Source organism: Mastomys coucha, unplaced genomic scaffold (assembly GCF_008632895.1).
Source record: "Mastomys coucha isolate ucsf_1 unplaced genomic scaffold, UCSF_Mcou_1 pScaffold8, whole genome shotgun sequence".
NCBI classification, from domain to species: Eukaryota; Metazoa; Chordata; class Mammalia; order Rodentia; family Muridae; genus Mastomys; species Mastomys coucha.
This window is the reverse complement of record NW_022196914.1, coordinates 9,164,119-9,183,860: the sequence shown is the minus strand read 5'-3', so window position 1 is coordinate 9,183,860 and position 19,742 is coordinate 9,164,119. Positions and strand designations below refer to the sequence as shown.

General features: G+C 42.2%; 1 protein-coding gene across 5 annotated transcripts in view; it reads right to left on the bottom strand.

The window, feature by feature from the left end:
- The window catches only part of Drosha (drosha ribonuclease III), a 108,563-nt gene that overhangs the window by 65,234 nt on the left and 23,587 nt on the right, over window positions 1–19,742 (bottom strand). For all 5 annotated transcript variants that reach the window (XM_031360440.1, XM_031360439.1, XM_031360443.1 and 2 more), the window contains exons 10-14: window positions 16,766–16,846; window positions 9,039–9,125; window positions 6,391–6,477; window positions 1,808–1,879; window positions 227–308 (exon numbers count right to left, since the gene is read on the bottom strand). In XM_031360440.1, the coding sequence (XP_031216300.1) occupies window positions 227–308; window positions 1,808–1,879; window positions 6,391–6,477; window positions 9,039–9,125; window positions 16,766–16,846 (409 nt within the window). The remainder of the gene's footprint in view (window positions 1–226; window positions 309–1,807; window positions 1,880–6,390; window positions 6,478–9,038; window positions 9,126–16,765; window positions 16,847–19,742) is intronic.

The following is a 19,742-nucleotide window of genomic DNA, read 5'->3' as shown; positions in this document are numbered from 1 at the left end:
TATGAGTAAATCAAGGTAGTTCTATTAGTAATTAAAACCATTCTTAGCTATCACCAGGCACTGACAAACGGCATGAAGACAATCTCCAGCCCATTCATGTTGAATGACAGCAAGCATTCCCACAGAGAGCACGCTTTTACTTCCATATTTACAAAATAAAAACTTCAACCGGTGGAACTGTGATTTGCATCTTAGAACTCCTCTTTTTGTAAGCCCTAATATTTACCTTTAAGATTCCAGTCATATAATTCCAAAATATCTCTGAATAGGAACAATGAAAACAGTTCAAGTCCTTTCACACAAAAATTCTGAAAAATAAGTCAAAATCAAATTACTATAGATCTGCAAATATACATTAATTTGTCCTAGGCAAGTACCTCAAAACTGTTTGTGGAAGCCATACTAAAAGCTTTCTGTACATGGCTTGGCCACTGTCCTAAAATGGCTTGCCAATTTCAAATAGAAATGAAGAAGACAATATTACCATTAGGATTTCTATAAAAATGTCAATTCCGCCCTTTTTTGTGTACAAATAAAATATCCAAAACTAAAGTTTTACTTTTATCATGCTTTTCTAATCTAGTTGTAAAGTGTGTAAGAATCTCCTGGGAACATTTTGCTAATTGAGGTTACATGTACAACCGCAAGCTGACTAGCATGTCCCCCACTCCCATCCCTCCCTACTCCCACAACCCAGGAACACTGTTGCCAAGTTACCAAAAAGCAGAAGTTCTCTGTACCACAAAGGCTTCAAACTCTTAGTAGAGGCTAAGGGCTAAGAAAAACTACAGAATTCTACCGGAATTCCTCCTGCACACAAGCTCAACAGATGCTACACTTGCAAGGGAATTTTGTCTCCTAAGTCTTCCGCCTACTTGTTTTGCCCAGGGTTCATAAATCACCCTGCGTGAAATCACATCAGAAATCATAAAGTTTTACAACACTAAGCAAGGGCTCATGATCCTGGAACCCAACAGAAGCAAAACGAAAGTAAAAACTAAAAACTCCCTATCCACAGAAGGGCGGGCGAGCCCTTGCTCTTGGACGCTATTTAAATGCAGGTAGAATGACCAGGACTCAGTAACTTAGCATGCATGTCAGGCCATCAGGCCCTCCCCATTGCTCCCTGGCCTTCCATGACAGTGCTTTCCTGTTAAACAGATTCCTGGAGCCAAAGGCTCCAGAAATCATCCCCAACGCATCAAGTACACAAGCTTGTTGGCTGTCTCCTTGTTATTTCTTAGCAAGATTTGTTGACAACACTAAATTCCACACCAGGCAATGAATCATTCTGAGATTCACATTAATCTTACTTTGGAATTTAAAATCCCTTGCATATATTTAGATAAATCTGCTGTTTAGCAGCTGCAATGAAAAACAATTAGGAAAAAAAATGTAAATATATGGGAAGAGAATCGAACCAAGCATTGATCTTGTCACTAGAGATAATGAGTAAGATTATTCCTACAGCCTTCGGATTCAGTGTCACTGGCCGGTACCCAAACTCTGTCCCCGGAGCAAAACTGAGGACAGATGTACAGTGACTATCAGCAGATGCAGCACGGGCAGATATGGGTTCAGAAATAGGTCAACGAGTTTACATTTTTGAACCGTGGCACCAGAGCTACATCAAAGTGACCCTTCTGACAGGGAATATGGTATTTTAGGGGTCTCAAGTGGCAAAAAGCTAGAACAGACCAACTTCAATTATGGTTTGGTTTTGTTGTCGTTGTTTTTCTTTTTTAAGAGAAAAATCTTATAAAAGCAGAGTAAATACAGGAAGCTGTTAAGCACCTCTCTCTCTTACCTCAGGCATCATCTCTTCGATAAAATGAATCGTGTAGTCTATGTTGAATCGAATTACTTTACACAGTGGAATCTGCAAGAAGAAGAGTTGTTGAGTCCCCAGCATTTCTCTGCAGCCTAACAATGCAGGGTTCGCTGTCGGACCCAGAGCCCTGGAACCAAACCAGGTCTGTCTTCTCTTAACCTGGAACAATCTTGGTAAGCCAGTCAACCACAGCTTCTGCTTTCTGTTCTGGTTTTTTGTTGGCTTGTTTGTTTCTTCTGTTTTTTGTTTCTTGAAATAAGATCTCTCTTTGACCTTGCTGGTCTAGACCTCCCGTGTAGACTACTAGACTAGGCTGGCCTCAAATTCAGAGAAATTTGCAAGCCAATGCCTCCCGAATGCTGGTATTAAAGGAAATCTCTATGTCACTATACATCCTAGGCCAAAACTACTCCATTCTAATGGCAAGATCCTAGCTTTGACCAACCTTCTTTGAGAGGGGAAGTAATATTGGTGCTTCACTAATGTGATTAATAAAGTAATGCAAACTTGACAAGAACATACTAGAACCAAACATGCCACCTCTAGAAAAAAAATTAGAAAACTCATCATGTATTGATTTCACCTTAATTCTTTACACAGCTCATGAATGGCAGTGCAACAGTGTATCAGTTACATACATTTAGTTCCTTCATCAGTTCACAATGCACATCAGTCAGTAAAACCAATAAGTATAAAAAATAATAGGTAGTATTCGCTGAACCAGGAACTAGTTTAACTCTTGACTGTGTTGACACATGTACCTGTCACTGGTACCCTTAAAGACAGTTTTGGCCCTTGCATACATGGGAACCATCAGGCGACTTGCCTAAAGAAACAGATGACCAGTAAAGTAGGAATTTTGATTCTAGACCCAACTCTTACCTACCAAAGAGGGCAGACTTCATTACCTATCCCTAACCCTAACCCTAACCCTAACCCTAACCCTAACCCTAACCCTAACCCTAACCCTAACCCTAGGGCATGTGAGGGTTAGGGCATACCCAGAGCATGTGAGGAATTGTAGATGCGGATGAACTAAGCCACAGCTGTCTTCTCCTCCCAGAGTACCAGCAAACACTAGCCTAGTATCTAGACACAAGAGGATCCCATAAATAGATTTCTCAATGAATAGAAGAATGGGGCAGGGAAGGAAGAGGTTATGGAACTGGCTAGCTGGGCACAATAATTGAAACCAGAGGCTCTGTAGATGTGTTACACAGTCTTTCTGGCTTAGCAATCTGTCCAGGAAACAATGTAATCACTTTTACAAACCACAGCTGTCAGAAAGAAACAAACTTTAATTCTCTCAGCAGAAGGGATAGAAAGAATATAGAAAAAATAGTCTTACAATGCCATCTACTGGGAAGAAATTTTAGCTGTTAGATATTCTTTCTTTCTCTTTTTAATACAGTGATTGCTATCTTTAACTTTTGTTATAATTAACTTGAATATGGAATTCATTTTCAACGTTCTGGATTCATTACGTACTCAGTCCTTAGCTAACCGATGCAATATACTTAATACACCATTGTTTTTTCAACCTACTTTAACCCCATGACATTTAAAATACTTGAGAGTTACAAATTGGTACATAATTTAACCTGGTTTTAAAATACCCACACTTTACTAACATCTATATAAGGCTCATGCTTATATGAGCCACAGGCCCTGTCTTGAAAAGAAAGGATCTAGACAGAGTCCAATAGGGTGGAATAACTGCTCTAACCCTAGAGCTCCTAAGAGTTCTAGGGTTAATTCATGGGAAGAGCATGAATTACAAGCCAGCCTTAAAGCACAAGGAGACTCCATCTCAAAAAACAAAGGTGAATATAAACAAGTACAAAGAGAATATGACACATTGTAAATGCAATTAAAAAGAAGCACATGAAAAAGCATAAAAAGGACAGGTAACATCTGGGTTGCTTTGTAAGACCTGTGGGAAGACAGGGGCACCTCTCTAACACCAGCACCTGGGGACAAAGGCAGGACAGCTGGGAAGCTGAGGCCAGCCTACTCCACCTGTGTGGAAGATTCTAGGTAGATTCTAGATTCATAGTACATTCGACACTTTTTCAAACGTTACACTGTCAAAGCCACCAACAATATCAGGTATCATAAGTACCCAAAAGTATAACTACATGACAGAATAAAATCCCTCCAGAATGCTACACACTTAAGACAGTTTTCAATCCACTTCACTTCAAGGCTTTAAGTCTAGCTGCCAGAGCTAGCTTGGGTCAAGAGTCTATGTGACCATAACCTGACGGTCCTTCCTGCTGATGGGCTTAGCCTGAGAAATGCATTAACGATGCAGTTTAAAAACCTTTTTGTGTGGGCATCTATCTCAAATTCAAGAGCTCTTTGATGGCTCTAGGTCCTATGAACTTCAGAATACTCAACTCAAAATTTTATTTCTATTATCAACATCACTCAAAAAATGACAGGGTTCTTTATTATGAACTGAGGACATCAGGGTTTTTTTTTTAAAAAACTCAGTATTTATATAAATATATGCTGAGGTAAGGTATTCTGTTGTTTGGTTTTGGTTTCATGTCTTATATAATACAATAAAAATTAATTTAGTATAACTGCCTCTCAGCGTCAAGCCTTATGGTGGGAAACTTTCTAAAAAAATTATCTTTAAAGAAAAAAAATCAGACCTTGTCCTCACTCTTGCTATGACACTAAGACAGCTCTAGACAACTAAAACAAAATAAAACTCTATTTTTAAACATAAGTCGTGGGCTGGAAGGATGGCTCGGCAGTGACTAGCACTTACTGCTCCCAGAGGAGACTTGTGACTGAGTCCCAGCACCCATGTTAAGCAGCTCACAGCCTCTTATACGTCCATCTCTAGGTGATCTGACACCTCAGGCCTCTATGAGTATCTGCACTCCTATTCACATACCCACACAGATACTCACAGACAGATATATAATGAAAATTAAACATAAATCTTTCTTCTGAGAAAAAAATAGGCCTGATTTTTAACTAAAATCCTAAGCATAGCTATCATCTATTAAGCTCAAAGAATCACCAGTCCTCAGTAAAGCAAAAAACAGAAAGAATTAAAAGATTCAAACGTATCTGTCTGCTTCTTTCCCAGTATGAGAGGTGCCAGTATTTATTATGCACCAAGCATCATGATGAATACTTGCCATGTATCACTGCATTTATTCTTCAGAAAACCAGGTAGCATCTTATATGACATGAAAGTAAAGGGGGGATATGGGGGAAAGGTCTAAGTGGGGAGCGCTAACAAGTAAGGTAATGGCAGAACAGAATGTTGCATATTTGCTGAATTTAAGGACCCAGGTTCAGAGAAAGAAAGAGAGAGAGAGAGAGAGACATTCATTCATAGGCAGACAGACAGACAGACAGATATGAAGATGTGCATAAATGGCATGAAGGCAGAAGAAAACTACTTAGGGGGAGAAGAAGGTACTAACAATGGGAGGGGAGGGGCGGATATGAGAGTGCTACAACAATATGTGTGTATGAAAATATCATAAGGAAGCTTATGATTTCATATATCTATAATATGACAATCTTCTGCAAGAAAATTCTCCAAAATAAAGTCACATATGGTTATGCCTGCCTGTATTCTGTCTAATCAAGTTTAAAGACTCTGGGCTAGTAAACAAATTCCAAGCCAGCTTGGGGTACTTAGTGAGACCTCAAAAATAAAAAAAAAAATAAAAATCTGTAAGATGATATAATGTAGAATAAGAAAAATAAGAAAGCACTGTTCTAAGTTAGTGTCAGTACCTATTATTACATCTACTTAACAAAGTAAAAAGGAATGACAGATAGAAGCAAGGTAGGAGTAAGACTTGAGACTCAGCCTCCAGTAGAAAAGTTCATGTTCCAAGTAAGTATAGTAAGGTAAGACTTTCTGACTACAGGCAAGCAACACAATGAAACTCACTCACTAGGGTCCACGGGACACTCAGCCCAGGTAAAGTACCGCCATGCTCTTCCCAACACTACTACAGCAATCACTGCTCAACATAGGATTCTGATGCAGACACAGAGCATCCATTTACACTGATGCCCAGAAAATCATCCTTAATGACCAGATCACAAGTCCTTGTGTCAGACCAAGTCTCTGAACACAGATACAGCCCTGGAATTCAAAGCAGAAACCCTGTGAGGTCACTTTGGGCTCAGTGCCCTCAACAGGTCCTGTCTCCCCTTCCTTCGCTCAGGGGCATGTTACCTTCCTTTCAAACTTCAACTCTGAAGGACAAGAACCCCAAAATAGTTCATCACGTCACCCTACAATTTATCCTCTTTTTCAATGTTTCACACTCTCAAAATGTTACTCTAACACGTTTACTTACACCGTTTAATGCAGCCCAAACCTGTGACTCATTAGCAGGCTCACAGGCCTGCCTGAGACACAGCAGCAGCCACCCTGCAGTTCACATGGGGGAGATGCAAAATAGATGTTATGAACACATAAAGGGGATTTAATTTGATTTGTGGAAAGGAAAGATAAAGACAAGGCAGGGGTGTAGGGACAAAGTCTGAGGAAGGAGACAGGAGCCAATACTTACATTGGTCAGGGGGGCATGTGCAAACATAGAAAATCCTTCAAAGATATACTCATGATCATCATATTCTATGACTGTTGGCCTGTCAGTCTAAAAGTAAACAAGAACACAAAACAGGACTTAAAATTAATGATATCATTTACATGTGCAGGAACCCACCCAGTCACAAACTAACTCAAGGCAGAAACAAAAGCAACTTTGTAGGCTTAACATTTTCTCAAATATCAGGAAGTATACACTAAAAATTAATGTAAAATGGAATTCTCTGACTCCAGGTGTTACACATCACACTATATATTTAAATAACCAATAATGCTTCTTATGTACATCATCAAGAAAACTAAAAGCTATATGTAGCTTCCTTTGTTAGAGGCTCATTTTCTTTCATCCAACAGCACTGCTGGTTCTACTTCCCTGAACTGTATTTTGGAACAAGCAGGCTGACGGCGCCAGGGTCGAGACCAGAAACAACCTAGGGAGGACTCCGAGGATCTGGAAGCATCAGAAGCTCCACCTCACAGCTGCAACCCCACCTAACCCTGCAAAAGAGTGGGGCCCAGGCAATGCCAAAGGCTTCAATTACCTGGAAACAGAATCTATGATTACATGATCTGAATGTCGATCCCTGCACAACAGACTCTTCTCCTCCTAAGTCAGTCTCAATAGCCAACTCTTTTGATAGAAATGCCAAACATGGAACAAATTATAAAGACTGGCAGCCTAGAAAATAATTCTTACCGAGATACTAAACATCATTATGTCACAAATTACCTAGATAAGAACTGGAACAAGCTGAAGAGTATTTATATACATATTTTCTTTTGTCAAATGTAACTGTCACTTTCTATTTGAGTGACCCAATAAATTAAATGTAATGAGAAGATTCTGATGAACAAGAATTAATAATGAGCAGTACAACCACTCTGACAGTAGGCTGTTTCCTGGAGTATTAAACATAGCATATACATCAACAATCTCAGTCCTAAGTATATACTCAAAAGATACCAAAACATATCCATACAAACGTTTAATAAAATGTAATTAAAATATAATTATATTACTTCCCTTTTGTGTCCTTTCCCCCAATCTCTCCCTTTTCCTATTTTATTTTATTTTATTTCATGTGTATCTCTGTATGTCGTTTATATGCTTGGTGCCCAGAGAAGCTAGAAAAGGGAATCAGGTGCCCGAGAGCTGCAGTCACAGATGGCTGTGAGCGGCCATGTGGGTGCTGGGAACCAAAAGGGGTTCTTCTGGAACAGCAGCTAGGGCCCTAAACTACTGGTCATCTCCTCAGCGGCACTCACATACTCCAATCAGCATTACTCACAATAGCAAGCAATGGAAGCATCAAGGTCCATCAACTGAGTGACTGGATATATGAAACATATTGTAATCATATGATCTACACACACACACACACACACACACACACACACACACACACACGACCAGAAAATAAAAAGACCCCAGTATAAAGGATGCAGGTTGCATAGCTCTGTGCAGAGTTGATGTGTAGTACACAAGAAACTCTGGGATCAATAAAAGGAAGAAAGAAGAACTCATAGGAAGGAGGAAGGGGGGGAGAGAAATACTGACACACGCCACCACATGGGCAAATCTTAAAATACAGAGAAAAACAAAAAAACAAAAAAACAAAAACAAAAAAGTCTGAAGTAAAAGAAGCCAAACAGAAAAAGCAGCTACTCTGTGGCCCCTAAGTATAGGCTAGACAAGTCCTCAGACACATGCCACCTAGAGGATATGAAGTTTCTTTTAGGATAAATGTTCTAAAATTAGACTGGGTGGCTTTACAAGTCTGTAATTATGTTAAACATTATGAATTCCACACTTTAAATGGGTAAAGCTGATGACACAAGAAGTCTAGCTAAATAAACTTATTGAAATGTGTAATTATGAATAATCTAGAAATCAAGACTTTTCAGTGCATGTAACTAGAAGGAATAAATTTCATACTATGAGAGGCAATGCAGTAGAGCATAGCATAGAGACACGCACCCTGGAGCAGACTCCCTGGCTTCTAAAAGCTAAAAGCACCAGAAGTAGTACCTGAGCTACGACTGCTTATCCTCATGTATAAAACAGGAACTAATGCCCCAAGTGGGTAATATGGATAATATATACACAAATGTTTATTGTGAAAATTAGTTAACTATGTCCACCATGGTACATATGCATTCTAACCATATTACCATACTATCATATTATTATACAATGGATCTTCTGATTTGGTCACAAGGCAATAAGCTGCCTGCTGACTTTTAAAACCTGTGGAAATATCCTTCTGGACTCTTCCCATGCCATTGCTCCAATGAACAGCACCATAATTCACTGGCTACTATACATTTGGTTATTGCATAGTACCAAGAAAAATAAAAAAGACATAATAAGATGGAAGAAAGGTAAAATAAACATTAGCATGATAAAGCTAAATTTTATCAACATAATGATATTAAAAAGAAAAGAAAAAATGATGTAAGAACTGAATCAGAAGCTAGTGTGATGTCTTATGCCAATAATCCCAGCATTGTGGCGATGAGGCAGGAGAAATGCCGTATGTTAGAGACCAGCCTGGGCTACGTAGCTACTTCAAGTCATCCTAGGCTAGACTATGATCATTAGTAACTTACTAAGAAGTTGGTAGGTGGGGAGACAGTGATCCGATAGTGGAAAAGTCGTCCAGCGTTGTTGGTCATCGGACGGCAGGGCTTGATTGCCTGGGAAGGGTAAAATGAAAAACGCTTTACAAATTGAGTAGAAAATCATTTTCTTTTAAAATAGACTATACTGTCAGCTTCACATCTGACTGCTGCTTTGATGTGTCTTCCTTAACACACTAGTAGGAAAAAGCACTGCTTGCTTTCCTCTCTATTAACTAAATGAATACAAAGATGTGGCTGGTCACCGGTTCTCAACCTTCTCATATACAGTAGTGAAGTAGAACAAGACTGACGACCTAGGTGATTCAGTATCTGTCACCAGTTGGGTGCTTGGCGGACAGGACTAGACTCCCAGTACACAGTGGGAGCCATTACTGGTATAACCTGGTTCTATTCAGTACCACAGGTAGTAAATGAGCTCAGCATCCAGGAGGGCTCTGAAGAACTCATGAGGCTCGCCATCCAGGAGCCCATCTGGGAGCCCCACTGGTCACAACTACCAATAGACTGCCCTATCGTTCTGCAAACAGCTGCACTGGGTCTCTTCATAACGGGATAAGCCTGCAAAGGCCTCCAATACTCCAGAGTAGATGGACTATTGTGAATTCCTTATTGGAGTCTTAGCCCTTTCCAGGACAATCAGGCCCTGAGGAGCCTACTTAAAACTCTAGAAGCTATGCCTAAGAGCCACAGAATGTTTAGCCAGTGGTGGGGTACTCTTTAAAAACAACTGTAAAACACCTGACCCCGGGATGACCTGATGAGGGCCTTCCCAGTGTGCTCTGGTCCCATGGAGACAACACTTGCAAGCATGCACTGAGACGGGCCTGAATGTATGAGTGGTCCCCTTCCTTCCTCACTTTAAGAGCTTAATGTGAGGAGCCCAGTGCTAAGGTGCAGTCCACACCAGGCCACAAATAGCTCCTGGAGCAGAGTACAGGAACACCACATGTATCCCCCCCCTACGTGTATGCCCCTCAGAGTGTACGCCCTCCTGCCTGCATGCCCTCCTCCAGGGTGAACCTTGTTTAGAGGAACATTCTTACCACTTTTGAAGTCAGCCACCAGCTGTGGTATTTCTTGGCCTGTGAGTTGTAGACTGTATCTTTTCAGTACAAATGTAACTGCACCACCTCGGGACATACCTCTTTGTGTCTAAGGTGAATGCTTTTTCATCTGAGCCAATTGTGTGTGTGGCAGCTGATTCCTTAACCAAGTCCTAAGTGGTGAATAACAATGCCTTACTCTGCATAAACACTAGAGATCACAGGGCTCCTGATCAGTCAAGCAGAGCCATGCAGTTGTGAGGGGAACCTGACAGACCTGAACATATTGTTTGGTAGTGTTTGTACCTAACAGATGTAATCTGCAATTTACCCTGAAGGGCTTGTATACCTTAGACCTGTGCTGTGCTGGAGTAGCTGTGGCATGGTGAGTATGGCACCCACAGCTCCAGGCAGGAATCACAGTGGGTGGCACTTTCTACGGAAAGGCCAAGCTCTCAGCCGGAGTGAATGTGGGTGAGGTTTAATGATTCTGCAGGCTTCCTAGGGTTCATCAGCAGGTACTCTCGCCTAGATCCCCCACTGACAGCAAATGTACTCTCTGCAGGCAAACTTTTCCTTAGCCTTGTTCAGTGGCATCACGATACCAAGACCTTTCAGAACCAGTCATACTCACTCCTACACAGCAGGAACTACAGGTACACTGTCACTTTGAAAAACAGAGGCATGCTTCCCACCCGAGAATAGCATCCAGACCATCCTCCAGTGAATTACCCACCGCAGAGGGGCCCAGAGTGCTCTGAAGAATCATTTTGCCATATTGTGCCTATTAGCAATTTCCATAGAAGAGACAGAAAAGTACATGTAGAAAGTTGACACAGGTCATAAAGCAGAATAAAGCCATCATACCAACTATGAAGTGGTCCAAATTCCCCAACCAGAACCAGTCACCATTCACTCTCCTGATTCTCCCACAGAAATTAGGGTGATGACTAGCTTCTAAGAACCCCATCTTCATCTCCAACAATCAGGACTCTTGGACAGTCCCAGCTCATCTGCATCCCTAGGAGTGAGTCATTTCTTCTGCAGTTCATTAACTAAAGTGGGTCACACACAGCCATGGGACAAATGACTGACCACAAGGGTCCCTACATGAAACTGTTCTTGAAATCTGGGACATCAGTCCTGCTTTCTTAGATCTAAAGCAGTTACCAGGTATCTTTCTTTAAGAAGGTTTAAGCTCTCTGAAATGACTGCAGAGGTTTCAGAAGGCTGAATTTGTGCTAAGGGGGGATGTCTCTTGGGAATCCAGACCTGAGTTGTATCACACCAACCTTGCATCTGAGACAACCTAGCTCTGCTTCCAGAGAAGCTGGTACGTAGCAGAGTATTAGGAATAAGTGAGCTAAGGAAACGGGAACAAAGATGACATTTTAGAGCTGAAACACTATCCGACTGGCAAAGAGTCCCTATCACTGGTGATAAGGGCAGTACAAATGAGCCCTGGCATCAGGTGGCCAGACAAATCCCATTTTCAGACTCTGAGAATTGGGTACCACTAGAAGACCTAGTACAACATACCAAGTATTTAGTACTATAGAGCAAAAAATAAGGATCGCTGGGTGGCAGTGGTGATGCACACCTTTAATCTCAACACTGGGGAGGCAGAAGCTGGTGGATCTCTGTATTCAAAGCTATCCTGGCCCACACAGTGAGTTCCAGGACAGCCAGGGCTACACAGACAAACCCTATCTCGGAAAAACAAAACAATTTTTAAAAATTTTAAAATTTAAAAAAAAAGAGTGGGGAAGATCATGGATTTTAGCCATGGATGGCAGGGGTTAAAGACCATATTCCCCACCATATTCTTCAACCTTAGTGTGGCATGAAATCCCCCAAGGGGCTTATTAAATCTCAGCACACCTCCCTGGCAGCAGGGGGTGATGACAGTGTACCATTTCCAACTAGTGTCCGATTAGGCTGACACTAATCTGAAGAGTTCACCCAGAAGACTACTGCTCCACAGGAACATACCGTCCAGTGTATAACAGGACCGCGGTAGCAAGTGAAAGCCAGACGTGAATGCCAGAGGGCTTCCCAAACACACAGAAAGAACTTCCCATCACTTGCAGTGAAACATCAGAAAAAGCCAGCAAGCCAGAGCTTACCTGTGAAACAGCCATAATTCAAGGACAACTGACAGCCAACCAAGAGAGTTAGTTCTGTTATGCCAAGGTCAGAGCCCTAGGAACCTGGGACAGGGACATTTAGATTTAAGTCCCCAGACTCCTCTGAACTTCCTGACTCTGTAAAGAAGGCACATCCCTCCCAGTTTACATCACTCACCTGGACCAGAAGACAATGGCAGATCCTGTCAGACAGCAGTGCCCACCATACCTCAGCCCACACACAGTACCCAATCAATCAGTCTCCTGGCCAACAGACCTACAATGACAGGTATTTCACAGCAGAACCCAGTTGGATAGGTGTCTGGAAGAAAAGGACTTACTTCCAAAGGAGCTGTAAGAAATAACCAGTCTATCCCAGCAGCCACAGGAGTCTGCAAAGGGCCAGGCTAGGAGAGTGCCTCGGGTTAAAGCAGAGTTTGTGGACTTGGGAGAACTCAGGATGGTGGAGTTTCTTGCAAGGGCAGGTCGAAACAGCATCGGCACAGTTAGGTGATGCTAAAATCCTAAGTGCCCAGCCAAAGACTGGAGGAAAGAAGTAGGTATTCTGGGAGGCAGGACCAACAACTAGGAAATGTACAGATAATCCCCAAAGGACACAAAAAGAGAAATGTCCTAGGGAGGAGTATTGCATCACCAAGACCAGTGGTAGCATCCTCTGTCAGCCAGGACAGACAGGAACAAGTAGTCGGAGCCTGTCAAGAACAGGGATGAAAGAACCTAGAAACTAAGCCAAGAGAAGCCACAACACATCATTATAACTAGTAAAATCAGAGTGCCAGTCAAGGGGGTCCACACCATGGAAATAGTTAACAGAACATGCTGCCGCTGGGCGCAAAATAAATGAGCAATTAACAAGAGTGGTGAGCAGCTTGTACGAGCAGAAAAACTAACGAATAACCAAGTGGCCAAAGGCAAGTTATTCCCTGAACAGTCATACTATCCCCTGAGCAGTACAAGCTTCATCAAGATTTTTAGACTGAAATCCATTGGCTGGAAAAGTAATCTGGCTCCAGGGACTAAAATGACTAAAACTGGTGATAAGTACCCTATCTTTCCTAACCGATCTTAAGGCTATTTCCTTAAGACTCTGTACAAATCAGAAAAGAGATAGCCAGACAGTTCAATGAGTATTGGCCACAGTAGCCAAATAATCATTGGTAGCATACAGACTGGATATGTTATTCTTGCACCTAGTAAGAGTAGCCAGTTCGATGGAACATTGGCCAAGTCCAGTTGAGTAAGTCTACCTCATACCTACCGAGCACTCATTTCTCCAGCCCTTGAGTAAGTAGCTCATTGGAACTGACATATCTTGGCATATGAAACTATACCCTCATTGGTTCCTAATGTGGAAGGAGAGCAACCACAATAGAACGACCAGGAAAAATCTACTTAAATTACCACCATCACTCCTCCAACCCAAGTACCACAAACAATATTGCATTACAAGGCAAATGGAGACACATGCCATCCTTCAGGCTCAAAGAAGGACTGGTACTCTTGAATCCTCCAGTGCAGAGCCTAAAGGATCCTGGAGGGTGATAGCAGGCTGCCATAATCTCTCTGAAGCAGCAGCTCTAATGGCAGCCGCTGTGCCAAGCACTGTAGCTCAGTGAGACATTAACCAAACACCATGGCAACTCATCCAGGCAATGTGTTTGTCTCCATCCCAACCAAAAATGAGGACTGGAATTTCTCACTACATTATATCTCAAGCATAATATTCACAGAGGTCCCAACCATGCAGACATACTACAGACAAAACTGCTCCATTACCTCTGTGGTATTATGTTATTCTAGCTAGAAACCTTAATAAAGACATATGTACTACAGAGGATCAGAGAAAACCCTCACAAAGGTTCAAGGACCAACCACATCCAACAGTATTTGAAAGTCCAATTATCTAGGAACCATCAAGACTTCATCTCCAGAGTAAAAGACTGTCCCCTTCCACCATCTTCTACATCCCCTTCTAGCATCCCCTTCTACCATCTTCTACATCCCCTTCTACCATCTTCTACATCCCCTTCTAGCATCCCCTTCTATCATCTTCTACATCCCTTTCTACCATCCCCTTCTACCATCTTCTACATCCCCTTCTACCATCCCCTTCTATCATCTTCTACATCCCTTTCTACCATCCCCTTCTACCATCCCCTCCTACAATGAAGGAAGAACCACAACATCTGAAAGTCCTCTACAGGTTCATAGGACAGCAAAACCCACACCCAACAAGCTTGCTCTGGCCATTACACGGTGGCACAAAAGGCTGCGGTATCAGCTGGGGCCCAAGAAAGATTCCTTAGTAAGTCTAGGCTAAGGACAAGCACTCCTGTCACTGTGACCCAAAAGTTCAGCAGACCCTATGGCAAGGTCAGGAAAAGGTGCCAAGAGGAATCCATGACAGATCACACTCAAGAATCACAATGCTGATTCCTGGACCTAGGCCTGGTCATCTTTAGTAAAGAATTACATGCCTTGGGGGTATGCAGGCGAGGGATGGAAAGGTAGGATATCTCAGTAGTATGGAAGGCCTGGCTTTAGGACACCAAGTCAATGTGTCCAGAGCAGCCCATCACAAGCTAGATTCTGTCAATCTCAACAAGCAATTAAACTGAGTGGTATAGGCAGCAATCCATCCTAAAGGAAGGTGGCACATACAGAATTGAACACACAACAGGAACAAGGGACAGACAGGCTGGCTGGCAGGTGGCCCAGATCCCTCCTGGCTGCAACACTGTGGTATTAGCATTGCTCCCTCCTCAGCTGATGACTAAGGATATTGGAGGGAAAGCTCAGGCCTGGTTTACAAACAAACACTGACGCTCTCCAGTCCTCTGGATAACTTTGAAAGACACCACTGAGGGGGCGTCTCTCCAGTGAACGGTTCCAGTAGTATCTCTCAGCAGGTACTTTGAATGGAAAAAGAAATAGCCTCAAGTGTCCACAAGGAAAAAGACCAAAAGATCAAGAATGAAAAGGTCTTGGGAGAGACTTGTAACTGGGCTAGTGGGAGTACAGTGACTTCGTCATCAGCATGGTGACCATCAGAGGACAGCTACTCTGGAAGCACGGGAATAGCAGGCAAAAACGATAGGGCAAGCATATCTGCCCCCACTCATTCCAGAACTGCCAGAGTGGGCACTTGAGTAACATGATCACAGTAACAAGATGGCCACTTCACATGACTTTAGCGCCAACAGCACAGGCCCCACTTAAGAAGACTAAAACAGCCAAGCTAATCTCAGGCTAGTGATCATCTACTCAAGTGGCACCACTGGTACTATTCCTTGAGAACAATCTACCAGTAGCAATCTGACTACCTAATGGCCTTCTACCTGTACAATAGCAAACAAGAACATTGACCACAGGCATACAGCTGATACACTGTCCCCTCAGGCTCCCACCCAGGAAAAGCCTACCCCTACCATCTATAGGGGATGAACGTATCAGGCTGCAGGCTGCAGCTGCTGATCCACAGGGTGTCTCCTACAAGACCATCCTCAGCTACAAAGCGCCCTCGTCCAAGTCAGGTGCGTCCTGAGAAAGGCTGCCCTGCAGACCAGGGAATGTGAAGGGATGAAGGCCACTCCAGCCACACAAAAGGAAATTCTGTTAAGCTGGCCTACAGAGCACCTGAACCACCCTCTCCACTCTTGCCCCCAGAGGTCAGAGCACCCTACCTGAGGCACAGGAACAGATGCCCATAGACAAAACCTTGTCAAAACTCCTTCCTACACTCCCTTGACCTTCAACGGTAATTGAGTCATTTAAATTACCAAGCAAGTCAATCTTACATAGCTTTATTAGAACCTCAAGCCAAGTTTTAAATAGAAATTAAGGACTCACTGTGGAATCATAAGATGATAATCATGGGATAAATGAAAATAACTTACAAAACCAACAGGTAGTAAGGAAAAAAAAAAAACACAGGAAATTAATATGAAGGGAGTGGTTACAAGTGACTACAGTAGGATTGAGTTCTTCAGTCAAGCCTGGAGTGTCTGAGAAGCCAGGGCTGGGGCATCCAGTCATTGGGAACTCACAGTTGGTACAGACAGACTTTGACCAGTACTACAGTGAAGATAAAGAGCCACGGTAGGTCCAAAGCAGGGTAGGTCTCCAGGGAAAGAGGACACGCGCCTCACAGCTTTAATGGGAACACTTTCCTGGGGCAATTCATAACCACTTCCGATGAACACCGGACACTAATACCACAATGCATAGAGTTTGGAGACACTTAATGTTTGCGCATATCGCACATACAACACACATGAGCCTTCCAAATTCTTTTTAGTTTCCTTGACAACACTCTGTAGTCTACTCAAAGCCCAAATATTAAATATTTCTTCTCTATAACTGTCAGTGACAGTCTATAATATAATAGGAAATGTGTAAAGGGTATTTTGATGATGTTATTCCATTTAATGGAAAAGAAGAACAATGGCATCTGTCTACATCTGACTCCTTCGTGCTTTTATAAATCATAACCCAAGCCAGTTACCTCTTCTCCGGGATAAATGCTGTGCCGAATTCCTGTGCGTCTTGCTTTTGCACTGCATTTGCAAAGTGGTCCATCGTTCATCTGTCAGAAACAGAATGCAGGTTGGCATTACTGGGGGAAAATCCATGCAAGGCACGAGGATGCCTTAGAAACCATGAGCTTTAATGTCATGAGGACTGAGGCTCTGAAGAAGCTGTCTGATTAGAAGATTAAACGGATGTTCCAAAACCAATAAAGCTGCCAACTGTCTATAAAGTCTGATAAAAGGAAGCTGTGACAACCCAGGAATCCCAAGTCATGTGCAGCCAAGCAGGAAACACCCATGTCAGCACGCTGTCTGTCCCACTGTCTCCTACCTCTCTGCAGGACTCTCTCCTCTCTCTTATTTCAGGAAAAAATGATGTTACACACAGAGAGACAGGCGCATTTCATATCCTAAAGGCATGAAGACTTTGAATTAGTCTGCTCTGAAGAAGATTTATAGATTGAATGTCTTAGAAACAGAAGTATGTATGAAGCAGAGGGGTCAGGGTAATGTCCAGGAGAATACACACACACACACACACACACACACACACACACACACACACACTCTTAATACACCCTCTCCACTTTCCATCTTGTTTCCATCTACTCCGGAAGTGAACAATGTGTTGAATGCCTCTCAGACAGAATAGTAAGTACCAAACAGAAGAGGAGAAACAGTAAGTGCCCATGAACTCAAGTAACACTTATACCTGAAAGAGGAACAAATAATACACTTAGGTTTTGAAAGAGAAAGAAACTCTATCCTCTAAACAGACCTACCACTGGAGCTGCTGTAGTTGGTTAGGCCGGGCCTAAAAGGAAAACAAAGAGCACAGAAAAGCACGATGGGTATTCTGCACAGCACCACAGTGCATGAGAGAAAGGCGGCAGTATGACACTGTCATACTCAGGGCATGGAACCCAAGAAAGAGAATGGATCGTGTGTGTGAGAAGACCTAACAGGAGCTGCACTCAAAATCTGAAAAGCCATCATAGCACTAACCTCACAGGTGTAAGGACCTGAATTCAGAACCCACACAGCAGTCAAGCGAGGTGGTGGGATGCGAGGTAGAGACGGGCAGGGCCTGGAAGCCCAAGAGGCCAAGGTCCAGGCCAACTAGAAACTCTGCTGCCAATAAAAGGTGGAAGGTCCCTGAGGACTAGACTAGAGCTTGTGTTTGAACTCACCTCCGTACGCACACACAGGCACATGCTTACATGCAAGCATACCAGTTCTGGGAGTTCATCCTGTAGAAATGTACTAAAGATGAATGTTTGCTTTTTCATTCTCTAAAAAATACAGTGTAACAACTACTGACATGGTATTAGATTATATTAGATATTATGTGTAATCTAGAGGCTTAAAGCACAAAAGAGGAGTATGCCACTTATATGTAAATACTATGATTTATTCATAAGACTCTACACCTGTGGATTTTGGTATCTATGCAGATCCTGGAATCAATCTTAGATACCCAGAGGTGACAATATATTGATACATTTTTTTAAGTACTAGGGCTTTGTAATTCATTGTGCTCAATTAAAATATAAATGAAAATATCTCAATAAGACATTGGCAAGAAATAACAGTGAAAAACTTAAATTCTTTTTAGTCTTTTGGGAAATCTAAAGCTCTAGGAAGTATAGCAGGAAAATAACATTATTACCTAAAAAAAAAAAAAAATAGTGTTAAAGTAACAGCTGGCAAATAAGAGGCTTAATAACTTTTCATCAAAAATCCTAACATACTCCTAGTGTTAGTCATAGCTTCCAGGAGAGCAGACAGACAAACAGCCACATTCGTGCCTCCACCAACATCTGTGCTCCCACATGGGCCCCTTCACAAGGCTCAAGTACACTGAGGACACAAACCCAAGCACAACACACAGAACGGCCTAACAACAACATAGCCCTATCGAGGCTGAACAGAATAGTAACACACACACACACAAACACACATACACACACCAGTGAAAAAGACTAGGCACGTGGATATGGAGAAAGGTTTCTTTTCAGGCAGACAAAAATGTTCTAAAACTTGTAGTGCTGGTATACAGTCCTGAAAAGTATACGGGAAACAGCAACTAGTCCACGTAAATCCCATCACACCACATGTAACTCCTTCATGGGAATGGAAAGGAAAGCACTAAGTGTGGGAGCATCTGTTTAGAATCCCCCCGCACTCGAGAAGCTGAGGCAGAAAAGGTCACAGGTTCAAGGTCAACCTGGAGTAGCTATAAAAAACATGGTTTAAAATACACTGAAAACTTAATTCCAAGGCATCGCAAAGTAAATTTTCTCAGTCATTTCAATTATTTAAATCCTTTTCAAAAACAATAAACAAAAACAAAAATCAAAAAACAACTGGGGCTGAAGAGAAGAGATGGCTCCATGGTTAAGGACACTGGCTCCTCTCCCACAGGACCTGGGTCCAATTCCCAGCACACACATTGTGGCTCACAGCTGTATGTCACTACAGTTGAAAAGGATCCAATGCCCTTTTCTGGCCACCGTGAGCACAAGGCATGCACTTAGTACACAGAGAGACCCACATACTTAAAATAAAACAAAATAATAGTAATAAAAAATTTAAAAGGCTTTAAAAATAGCTGTTATCTAGTAAGAATCAGAAGAACAATTCTAATTAATCCTGAATGGTATGAACTTATTCACAAACTATAACTGGTAAATGACCATACAGAGCAAGTCAGGACGTGTAGCATCATGAGTGACAAAGCACATCCACAAGAGGCGCGTGTTCGTGTGGACTGTGTACTTGTAAAATACAAATGTGTTATAAAGATACCGTTTTTTAGAACCAATCCCTGTGGCACAAGCCTGTATGTAACATAGCACTCAAGAGGCCAGCAACAACTGTATAGTGAGGTTCTGTCTCAACAACAAAGCATACCTATTTACATTGTTTTTATGGGATGTTACTTCAAAAACC